Source organism: Pleurodeles waltl, chromosome 6 (genome assembly GCF_031143425.1).
Source record: "Pleurodeles waltl isolate 20211129_DDA chromosome 6, aPleWal1.hap1.20221129, whole genome shotgun sequence".
NCBI classification, from domain to species: Eukaryota; Metazoa; Chordata; class Amphibia; order Caudata; family Salamandridae; genus Pleurodeles; species Pleurodeles waltl.
In genome coordinates, this window is record NC_090445.1 from 600,595,091 (window position 1) to 600,607,612 (window position 12,522).

General features: G+C 41.0%; 1 protein-coding gene across 1 annotated transcript in view; it reads right to left on the reverse strand.

Moving 5' to 3' along the window:
• The window catches only part of ITPR3 (inositol 1,4,5-trisphosphate receptor type 3), a 467,836-nt gene that overhangs the window by 129,294 nt on the left and 326,020 nt on the right, over positions 1-12,522 (reverse strand). The window contains exons 23-27 of the mRNA XM_069238858.1: positions 8,983-9,112; positions 2,714-2,771; positions 2,178-2,343; positions 1,546-1,710; positions 827-895 (exon numbers count right to left, since the gene is read on the reverse strand). Of these exons, the coding sequence (XP_069094959.1) occupies positions 827-895; positions 1,546-1,710; positions 2,178-2,343; positions 2,714-2,771; positions 8,983-9,112 (588 nt within the window). The remainder of the gene's footprint in view (positions 1-826; positions 896-1,545; positions 1,711-2,177; positions 2,344-2,713; positions 2,772-8,982; positions 9,113-12,522) is intronic.

Genomic DNA, 12,522 nt, shown 5'->3' on the forward strand with positions numbered 1-12,522 from the left:
ATCAGAGGTTGCAGGGATTTATTTTTTTGCTATCTTGCTGGCTAGATTAGTTTTGGCTTGAAATTGGTTGCTAAGCAAGGCACTGCACCAACAGGTATGGTGGCATGAATTTGTTAACGCCTGCACTTTAGAAGTCTCTATCCTAGAAAGTGATGGCATGTGTTTCAGACTGATGTACGTATGGAACCCAATCAGAGCTTGGATATCAGAGGTTTTATCTGGCCACAACCCATCAAAAGAATGAATTATATCATTCAGATCCTTCTTTTGATTGAAACCTAAATATAATATTATTAATGAAAAAAGACACCGACTTCCCTCTTCATTGCTTTGCCACAGTTCAATAACATAGAAGGTTCAACTTAGTGCAACCTTTGTCTTTTGCTGAATTTCTGGATTTCTGGGTGAGTGGTGTTTGTGCTTTAGCTTGCCACAACTGTTAAATTACTTGTATTCACTTGATAAAGAAGAGGGACATGTTTTGCTCCCAGTGTAGGTCCTTTTAACACTTCAGATACAAAGAATGCCTGCTCCCAAAACTAACAGAGCCTTTGTAAGTGGCACCCAGAAAACATAAGGGATACTTTCCAATCATAAACATATTATCCATTTCACCCTGCTACGTCTGCCATAGATTGCCATTGTTCATTTTTATTAGGTTTGTTATATTAATTTAACAGAAATATATCTTCCCTTATGTACATGAACATCAGAGTAATGTAAAATCCCATAACACAGAATAACAGGCAATAACAATTGTCCATAACCACTAGCAGCGCAATTTCCTTCTCACACGGGCATCGCTTTCTAAACATGTGGGTCTTACCGCTTTTACTTTCTGGTAGTTATCACTGCTCTTCTCAACAGCTGGTTTCTCAACGCCCTCTTCACCCTGCTGTAAAGAGTAAAACACAATGAAACCATGTCAAGTAAGAAAACCTTAGACCATTAACCATTTCTTAAACAGATATAAAAAAAGGTGTAAAGGCACAGAAGGGTTCCGTTTTGGTGGATACCACCTCCGGCAGTGGCTGGGACAGAATCATCAGGTCAATCTTGTCAGGGAAAAAAAACATCAACTGCAAGGCCTTGTCTTGTTAGATGGTAGATGGGATCACTTGCAGTCACAGGTTGGGTGGAGCAAGGAGAATAACATTTGTTAGGAATCCTTTGCTTACTTGGAATAGATTTTGAAGTAGCCCTTGAGAAACTTGGTATAGTGACATCTGCGTGCTTGGAATTGACCCAGGAGTAATCCCCACAGGGACAGAACCTTAAGATGTTAATGTCAATTTGAAATTGAATCGAGCAACTATGGCACCAGAAAAGGAGAGCTATCATCCACCCGCATGAAATTAAGACACGATAAACCTCAGCAGCAGTGGCTCCAGCAAAGGAGCAGATCTGGTAAAGGAGGCCCACGTATATTGGCCTGGAATCATTCACCTGTGCTCAGGTTGATACAATCTTGGGAGAGAACAATCTGACCTCCGTTTAGGACACAAAAGAGCACAACCCGATCCCAGAAGCCTCCTCTGTACTGACCTCTTTCTTTTCCTTCTTGCTGCCTTCTCCAGGGCTGCTCTCTCCGGAGCTGCCCTTCTTTTCCACCCACAGTTCAGATTTCTCCACCATTGTCCGGAGAGAGTCCAGTTCGGTCTTGATTACTTTGTAGTTTTCAACATCCTGTGATGAGATGAGGAGCTGGACCTGATGGAGAGATGGTGCAGTGCGAAGATGAAAAATAAAACATGTAATGAACAGTGTTGGCTGAATTTATTGTAGCCTAATGTGAACGATTGGAGGATTACACACAGTTTCAGAAAAACAAACTGAGGTGGGTCAGACTCCGAAAATCGACTATAAGCAGTTGGGTAAGAGTGCTAGGACAATGATCCACCTCTAAACAAAAATGAAATAAAGAAAAAAGTGTGAATGTCTGCAATGTCACCGATTGCTTAAAATTCTCTTAGCCTCCAGTGAAAATGGATGCACCTTGAACAGCTCAGAAATTCAGATTGTTTGACAAAAGTACACATTGAAACATAATTATTTTAACTAACTATAGGACAAAGACAGAAGTAGGCAGTCTGTACACGTGCCTATATTCTTTGGAAATAGACAACAAATTTGCCACTTCGATTTACCCCTTTGAGAGTGTTTCATGTTCTCATTACCTGCTTAAATGTGTGCAGGACCTCCTGTCTCTGGCTGAAGTGTTTGAAGAGCAGCTGCAGGGAGCCAGATACCAGTGAAGGATAGTCATTCATTGTCAGGCGGATCAGCACTCGCAAAAACATCCGCCCGCCTTCGTCGTCTACCTCTAACATGCTGCTGCTCTTCCTGGTGCAAAAAAACAAACACATGTATTGAATCATACCATCGAGAAGGAAGGGTAAGCAGTGGCGTAGAGTGGGAGGTGCAGGGGGGCCGGCCGCACCGGGCGCAACATCTTGGAAGAGACTCGAGTGCTAAAATCCACGGGTTAGGGGGCGCAAATTACTTGCCTTGCCCCAGGTTAGGGGGCGAAAATTACTTGCCTTGCCCCGGGTTCTGACAACCCACGCTACGCCACTGAGGGTAAGTATTGGTGAGAAAAGAGATTACAGGCATCCAGTAAAACAGTAGATTATATTAATAACATTTCACATACATGTGACCATTACAGAGACATCCATTATCTGAAAACAGAAGAAGCAGACATGAAACTCACCCTACACCAAACATGGCTTCTGCCTGTTCTCCTAGTCGATCCAGATTCATCGAAGCACCTGAGGTAGAAAAGTATGTAACATAAAAGATGCCCCAACAGCTCAGTCATGGGTCTATAGCTAAAGAGATGAGGAAGACGGTAGGAGAAAGAGAAATAAGGATAACAATCCAAAGATAGTGGGAGAGATCAAGAGCAAGACAGGGAGAAGTGCAAGATAAATAGAAAAAGAGAGACCAAGAGAAAATGAGAAGCAGAATGAGAGACAGGGCAAGGGACTTAGAGAGAGAAAGGTGTGTGTGTGTGTGCGTGTATATATATAAAATGCTGAGATGAAGAGGGCACGAGATTGTTAATGAGAGATCCAGTCAATAAACATTCCTGCCTTTAATTGGCTCTTAGATGTGGAAACTGCTTAAATAATGTGGAAACTGTTTAAATTGCAATTAAAAAATTCAAATCCTAATTCAAAGAAAAGATTTAATGATTTTCACAAGCTCATACTCAATTATACAAAACACCCAGTAATTCTGAATTGGGGGAAGGAAAATGTGAGGAAAGAGGTGTTACGGGAAGCCATGAGGTTAGAGGGGATGATGACAATGCAAACTCTTGTGCACCCAACAACTTTATGCACAGAGGTTTTCCATCATATTTTCCAATCTGTAATCACACAGAAACTAGTCCTGCTAAAGACAGACACACATATGCTTTTAGGTTGAAGAAAGAATGGTATGGCTGCAACTGAAAGACCTTAGTCAAAGGCTAAAAATGTTTACATGTGGAAATATTTATACTGTACTTACATTGATTTCTGCCTGGTGGAAAATCTGCATGAACAAATATGATGGTGTAGGGGTAGTCATAAAACTCAATAGTTCATGCATTGCACGAGCACTACACTGGAATTTTATGAATCCCATAAACGTCAGAAATCTACTCCAAATTTTGAAGGAAATGTACACAGATTTCTGGCTTTTTAAAAACTGTCAGTAAATAGGACCATGGAGACACAGAGAATGTGTACAAACAGAGTAGCATTCCTTTACGTTTAGAGAAAATAGGGATGTATGGCTTTTCATAACTATCAGCAACTTTTTCTAGGTTAAAGCCATAAAAACAAAATAATTCTAATATCATAAATAAATGTCTTTACTTATCAAATTATGTATTGAAAATCTGTAACAATTACAAATATAGTTCATGATTGTGGATCAAAAATGCTCTTTGTGATCACAATAAGAGAAGTTGACAACCTAGTTATATTATGGGAATTTACATTTTGTGTGAGGAACAAAACAGTGAGGTGCAAAGAGGGGGCCAGTCTGGGTGGAGTTGAGGAACAAGCTTGCAATTAATAAATCTAGGACTGAACAAGTCAGGACATTTCCCTAATATTTAAAGTGAAGGCACATTATGTCAGCTCTCATGGTGACGACCATCGGATTGTAAACTCTCCCCTCTGGGACTTCATTTGTTGAAAAGAGGGCCTACCGTAATAAGGACTGAACAACTCTCTGGGTTAATGAATGGGACGTCATGATCCAATGTTCCCTCTCATTTTATTTCTCCATGTGCAGCAAGAGACTGTCAGTGTGCGCACCTTCCTCGCCATGTGCAAAACTGAAGTGCAGCCTAGGTCACTATGTCAGCCACCTACCCATTTCTGGACAAACTACATCTTGGGTTGGGAGTAATATAAAATATGTCCCTCAGGCATTTTTCCTTTGTACAAAATAGTACAGTTATAAACTAGTTTTATCTAAATGCTTTATCAAAACTGAATATTTTGTAGGCAAATAGCTAAATACATTCCAAAAATGCACACACTTTTAAATGGCATCCAGTTTTGACTCTTAAACATTTTTGTACCCACCCCATCCAAAGAAAATACAATGAATATTTTTACAGAAATCAGTTAGGTCCCATTAGCATTCACTGTGGCATACTCCACATTAGTAAAATACAATAAACCTAGAAAATATAAGCCAATGCAAAAAAAAAGTTCTAAAATATGTTTTGTATAGTGCTGCACAGTGACCTGAGTCACTTTTAGGCACATGAGTTTCATGTCTTTCAAGGAGGTGCCAGAAACTGAACAAAAGGGATTTGCTAAATTCCAACAGATAAGTCTTTATAGTGATGCATCCACTGTGCAAACATTTTTGCGCGCATAATGTAACAAGCACATACCAGTCGGACTGGCATGAGCATTACTGGTAAACTGTTAAGAGATATAGAGAGACAAGTGCAGAAGGAATAGTCAGGTGGCAGCAAAGATAAATTCTGGGGAAGTAAAGAGAAGTACTGTTCTGACAGGACTGGTAGGTTTTGGAAAGGAGAAAAGCAGGACTGACCAAGAAAGGATGATAAATTCTGTGATAGAAAAGATCGAACCAGAACTGCCAAGGCCGACTTTAGGGTGGTGTGACTAGTGCAGTTGCACCTGGTGCTGACTTTGGTGGGGGGGCTGGGATAAAATCTAACTTGAGTTTAAGAGCATGTGAACTTCTTGAACTTCCTTGTGCATCCAGCAGTTTTCAGACAACAATAACAATGTCAAGATAACTCTGGTGATTAATGTTCCCACCGGTGAAATATCTATTTTGATTAGTGACAGTAAAATATCTAGTGGCAGTTAAGTCTCATCATAAAGTAGGGTAGAAATGTACCATGCAGACCACAGAACTGAGTGAGTGAACTACTAGTAATGCTATAAAAATTAAATGTATGTCAGATAGGGGCTATGGAGAGATGTGGGGCACTGTTGGAGAGTGGTAGTGAGGGAATTCGTGGAGCAGGAGGACGTGGTGCTAGGGGGGCAGAAAAGACAGTCGCAGCAGGCATTACCAGCCCTGAGAACCCACCTGGACATGATTCACAAATTCTATAGTAAAGTTCAGTAATGTTGTTGGAAGAGAAGAGAAAAACATGACTGATTAGTTAGGACGGAATACCTCTCTGGCTCAAAGGAGAAAAGAGAAGCAGGATTGGCCTCCCTTTTGTCCTTCCCTCCAATCTGTCCTTATCTCCTCTACATTATTTCATTTATCATTGTTTACTACAATAATACATTGTTTTTAGAAAACACCACATACCACACTTATAGTGTGTCTAAGCATTGTAAATAACAGATGTCATCACCAAATTTATGGTGCCTGTATTACCTTTGAGAAGTGCTTCCTTTATACAATACTGTACACAAAAATGTATTAGTGACACTGAAGCCAATAGGCGCACGTTTATGTATCTATAGCCCTTCCTCTGCAGCCTGTATTTTGTTTCTGGGCTGCACACCAGTCAATGAGGTCTGTAGGAAACTGAAAGTGAGCGTTATTTTGTGATACATTGAATAGACTGACTATCCCCAAGAGGCAAACTAAATATTGTTTGCCCCCCTAAAAGAGGCCCACAAGTGCGTGAGGAAACCACTACTACATCCAATGTAGACATAGTAAGATTAATGTTTCCACCTGACCTCGGTCAGGCCCTTCCTTCCTTCCTTCTCTCCCTCCGTGCCCTACCTTCCATCCTTCACCCCCTCTCCCTCAGTGCTTCAAGTCTGCAACTTCACTGCCTTTGTAACTTACTTACACAACTTACTTGACCTCTGGGGAGGCTGCGCCTAGGGCTGTGTGAAATTTGCATGATTTGCTTTTCCGTAATTATGTGATGTTTTGGTGAAGTTACACGTACTTACGTGAAAAACAAATCTGTCATTTCATGCTATACTTAAGCACAGAAAGTTTTACCGAAAATGTCAGGTAATTAAGCATACTGGTGAAATTGCAGGAATTTCACATAAGAAGCTTACTGCAAAGATCCCAAAACTACGTAGGCGTAATTTAAAATTCTCCCAGGCTTAGTTGCATCCTTCAGTGCTCCTGCAAGCAAACAAAACAGACGAAAACTGAGCCAGGGCCAGCTTTTGGCATGGGCGAGCTGGGCCCAGGCCCATGGTGCCTGCCTTGAGAGGGTTACATGGTGCTGTTGCATTAAGGACCACATAAAGTAGTCCTCTGCGCTCTCATTTGTCGCAATGTATTCACCAACCGCAGTGAGTACACCAACGTTGTCTCTGTCCAGGGCGGTATCGAGTAAGAACCAGCTGTGGCCTTAGTAGACAAGAGTGCTGTGACTCGGTATGGGAAAGTTCTTTGCTACTTCGGGCTCCCTCCTCTTCAACTTTCCTACTGCAATCACTCTATCTACTTCCAAAAAACTAGAAATAGTGTTAAAAAGGAGAAAACTGTTTCCCCTGCATTCCAGAACCCCAGAACCGCAAATATATTTTTACACTGAGTATGTAGGAGCCCTGAAAGGAGCACTTTGTTTTTCGTGGTAGGAAAGATGAAAAGCATTCTTGTAAATTCAAATGTTGTCTGAAGTGGATGGTTAGAGTCATTATTTCCAATGCGTGTTAACGGTTCCTTTTGCTTAACCTTGCCCTGCCTTAGTGTTTGGCCGGGGGAGGTGGGACTGATTTAACCCACTGTTCAAAGGGAAAACCCACATAAAAACACTGCCACATAAAGGCTTAATTGAATTAGAAATGTATGCACGCTCCAGGAATTTAACTGCACAGTAACATGAGGAGTTGCGCGGTTGCTCAGGCTTGCACATTAAAGGGAACATAGCAGCGATCTCACGTTTGTACTTACTTTTGATGTCATATTACTAGGTATATTCAGGTTTACAGTTCGTGGAGTGGTTAGTAACCAATTAATTTCTGAAACAACACAAAGTAACTTACGAATGCACACTATTTCGATTCCTAAATAAATCTATACCTGATTTATGGCAACTGAGGTGTCTTTCTATTCTGTCTCTGAAAACATTAGCATTAGCATGGTAAGACATGCTGACGCATAACGTTGGTACTCCAAGAGAAAGTGCAGAGTCGAGCAAAAGATCATTGTTTCTCTACCTCTCTCGTCTTTACATTTCAAGCCTTGAACCTAGCCACAGATCAGACAGCAGAGCACAGGACAAGACAATTGAGAAACCAGCTAATAAAAAAGACTTAGGACCTGATTATGATGTTGGCAGACGAGGTTGCTCCGTCATACACGTGACAGACATCCTGTCTTCCATATTATGATCCCCTTATTTTCTATCAAGATCGTAATACGGTGGGCGAATACCCTTCACTTTTGTGACAGAGTATTCCATTCACCAAGATCGTAATCAGGCCCGAATATACTACATGCTCATGCACGCTGCAACAGGATGAAGACATCAATTTCTTTCCAACAGTTGTAGAATTTCAATGATGGAATGACTGATGAGGAGAGAGGATACCACATACCACATGCTATTGCTTGACAATTAGAAAGGCATCTTGGTCATACTCAGAAAAAGAGTGCAAGATGAAACGTTGAAGATTTCATCTACTCCAAAGATGAGTGAAAAATAAATCAGGGAACAGTCAGCAGAAACTTTAAGCGCAAAATCAGCCATAGGAGCTACACCCCTATATCAATTGCAAAAATGTGAAGTCTTAATGAATGAAAATTATCAATATCAACTATTTGTCAATTACAATTATGAGGGCATTTGATTAGCACATCGATAATAAGTACAATCAATTAAGACTTAAGCAGAACTCCAGGAAGTAAATTGCTGCTACAACTGAGTGGTGAAGGCCAAGATATGGCTAAAAGGCAAGTAACACATTTACAGTTGGTTACCCTCTCAGGGGTGGAGCTCTACAACCACCACCAAAGAGGTTTCAGTGGAAGAAGAAAAGAAAGAAAAACATCAGGCACCAGTACTTCAGGACTGGTGAGGTACCAACAACTGACATAACAGCTGTACTCTGTGTGATGAGGTTTTACACATAGCACTTACAAACAGTGCTAGTTTAATAATGTAGGCTCCATGCACATAATTATGCATGAATTGGATTTGCATTTACCCCTCCTACACCAAAGGTACTTCCCAAAATAATGTTAAATTAAACTGAAAGCCTGACTGGGAGTTAGTGAAAATATAAGAAAGGGGGAACAAAGTGGCTAACAAAGAACTATAGTGAGCAGGTGTGGTTCACAAAGAGGAAAGTATGATAGAGAAAAGACACTGAAATGTTTTGATAAAAAAAAAGTAGCACATGTAGTGTGAAATAAAGGGACAGCAAAAATTATAGCCGCTATGAAAAAAGGAGGTACACAAGAGAAAACGAATTAGTTGAGACACGTTCAAGGCAAAACAGACTGAGGGAAAGACTGGAAGCACATGAAAGAGTACATGTTCCGACTGGAAGAGAATATTACTTGTAGAGTCATAAGCTGGGGCGGTGCCGTCGGCTGCGCTGTCCTGCATGGGGAAAACCTCCAAGAATTCCTTCCTGAACACAGACAGAAGAAATGAGATCCGGTAATCCAGACGCACATTCAGGATGAACTGTGGAGAAAAAAGCAGGATGCATGAACCACGCGTGGAGCCATTGGCTCTGTAGTAGTCTATTATTGTGACATGCTGGGGTACTACTGAGCAGTCTGTCTAAAGTCAGCAGTTTAAAAACAAGGCATTGTATCTCGCTCTATGATCCTACAATGGGAAGATGGAAACACAACTCCAGAAATAGAGACAGAAACATGAGTGGACCAGAAGAAGAATTAGGTAGGATGTTGTAGTGGTGCAGCGTGCAACATGAATGGAGGGACATGGATGGTTCTGACAACTGCTAGAAATTTTAGAGAAGAATATATGCTGCTTCCAAGAAGAGAGGCATGGAAAAAGCAGAGTATTGGGACAGACGTCAACAGGAGAGAGAGGGATGTCTAGAGACAGACAGTCAGGTAACCTATAACAGAGAGAGACGAACAATACATTAGGGTTGCCACTAGTCCAGTCTTCGGCAGCACCAAGGGGGTCAATTGCAACATCTACCGCTTAGTGACATATATTGCGTTCAAACTTCAAAATAGCATTGTTGAGCTCGCAAACAATAGCTGCTCCGCAAGCCATCTCTTGTGCTTGAAAGGCTGCTGTTCCTGCCACAAAGTTGAAAGGTATGCATTGTGTGGGCCTCATTTAGTTTGCAGGAATAGTGGTTAAAGTGGTGCAACAGTGTTTGCTGTCATTTTACCACCCTCGCCAATATAGAGCTAAGTGTAAGCTGTCGTAGTCTCCAGGTTGCACTCTCTTATTAACAGTTCCTACCTGATGCTAAGTTTTTTTTTTTTTCAGAATACTTTTTATTGATTCTCTTAATAGGGAAGGGAAAAGACATTACAGAAACGAAAAGAAGGGGGAAGACAAAACCTAACTGTTAACAGATTACATCCTCATGATACGTACAGCAGTGAAAATAGTCAAATTGCATCTAGTAAGTACCAGTTACAACTGTCTGATGCATAGTAGTATGGATGGGACAAAACCCACGATGTAGTACCATTAGTGTTGCAAGATAAGGGGAAGAAAGGGATCAAGAAGGTTGGGGTATAAAGTCTGGTGGTATTACATATCATGCAAGTTATGTTTAGAGATTGGAGAAGGAGCAGGGGTTAGGATAGGCTATGGGGTCATGCGGTATAGTGTTACGAAATCAATGCTATCTTGATTCAAGTTGTTTGAATTAGAATTTGTCAGAAAGTAAAATGTATGGGTGCCAATATATTGGCTTTCCCTTTAATCCTTCGAGTCTTGAATAAAACGGTCAAGTGTATCCCAGACACGTTGGAATGTAATCGGGCAACACTGGTGTTGTTTAAGGATGTGTGTGTGCTTCTTAGGTAAGTCACCCATGCCCACCAGTTATGATAGGATACATTTTTGCTCGATTTCCAATCAATTAGAGTTACTTTAACAGCCACAGTAAGTAGTAAGTCAAGGCGGGAGAGATCGGAGGTTGGAGTTTTAACAGGGGTGTCAATTATATGTGGTCGCTATAGAAGTATTGGAAGGGAGATTGGGGTAGTCAGTTTGAAGATCTTCTGGCCTTGTTATGCCACCTCTTGCCAATAAGTTGTAGTTGTGGGGAGGTGTAGAACATATGTTCTTCGAGTCACAGGCTCAGCAAGTGTTTGCATCTTTTACTTTTGAACTGAATAGTTTTGCTGCAGTCCAATAGCTGTGGTAAGTTGCAAAATATCTGGTTTGAGAGAAGAAAGGTATCAATTTGTGTTTTGTCAGTTGTGAATCTATTTCGGCCCAAGAATCTGCGCTTTGAGTGGAAATAATTTGGGATTAAAGAAGGGAGTCCAGTTTAGTTCCAAGGTGGGGGAGGGCGACGTTGGATTAGAGAGGGAGAGAATATTTTGTAGATCTCCGAAGCTGTGTGTCCGCCCAATAGGATGAGATGGAGTTTCTGTATGAGGGGGGAATCTTGCAAAGGGCCTAGTATGGATTTCTTAGTTTTGAGTCTGAGAAAATCGTAGTAGTCAATGAAATGTAGATTATGTTTGCATTGTAGTGTAGCAAATGGAAGCGGGTTAGAGTTCTCATAGCGATCTGGTTCTGTCGCCAACCGTTCAGAGGCCAAGACTGGACGTGTTGTGGGGGAATTAGGAATGTTTTGTTTCTTACTATACCAAAATGACATGAGGGTTGAGTTACGGGTATTAGTCCTGAGGGCAGTGCCAACCACAAGAATGGCCGAGACCATATCTCTAAAGATTACTTGAGACTGACTATAGGGAAAATTGGTCATGGATAAGGTTGATATCAGAGGGCAGGGTTAACAAATGGTAGTATCTATGTTAAGCCAGACTGCTTTTTTTAGTGGATTAGTGTCAAACCATCTGGCGTCTAGAGAGGCTAAATAGGCCGTTTGATAACGGTTCTAGTCGGGTAGCTTGAAGCTGCCAAATTCTGTAGGTATTCTCAATTTCTTAACGCTAATCCTGGGTTTCTTATTCTCCCAGAGGAAATGTGAAATGGCTTTATCAGCCTTAAGGAGGAAGTCCGAGGACAGGCTAGTAGGTAACATACTCGATAATAAGTTGATTAAGGGTGAAACCATCATTTTAATGGTTTCCAATCTACCCCACCACAAGATATGCTTTGGTGACCACGCTGATAGCAGGTCTTTGATTCTGTTTAAAGTTTTCCCTTCATTAATTGTGATTGATTGGGTGAGGTTATTCCAGAACCAAATCCCAAGATTTTTGATATTTGATTTCCATTGAAAGTTAGATAAACACCCCTTGGAGGGGTAGCAATTAACATTCAGTGGGATCATTTTGGTCTTAATTTCTATTTAGGGTGTATCCTGAATATTTGGAGAAATACTCTATGCAGGCTAGGATTTCAGTAATTGCCGATTCTGGGGAATTCAGTAAACATTAGAATAACATCTGCATAAGCAGCTGTTTTGTATGTATCATTATAAAAAGGATTTACCTGGGATATAGGGAGACCTATTTATCATTAGGAGTAACAGGTCAATGGCAAGCAAAAACAACAAGAGGATAAGGGATATCCCTGATGGGTGCCTTGATGTAGGAAAAAAGGTTGAGAGAGTTCTCAGTTGATTCTAATTTTAGCTGAGGGGTTGTAATATAGTGCCATAGTCATTGTGATGAATTCTTTTTCAAGAGCGTGTCTTGAGAGAACGGCTTCAAGGAATGGCCATGAGACCTTTTTCTGTGTCCAAGGATATGTCTATTGCTGGAGGGGAAATAAGATTAGACGTTTTTTCGATAATGTGGGCAAAGACACATATATTATTGTCAGCAAGCCGACCTTTAACAAATCCAGGTTGACTAGCATGGATTAGATTAGCTATCAGTCGGGTGAGACGGTGCGCTATCATTTTTGCAACTACATTAATGAGAGATATTGGCCTAAGGTTTTTGGGTTCAGTTTGG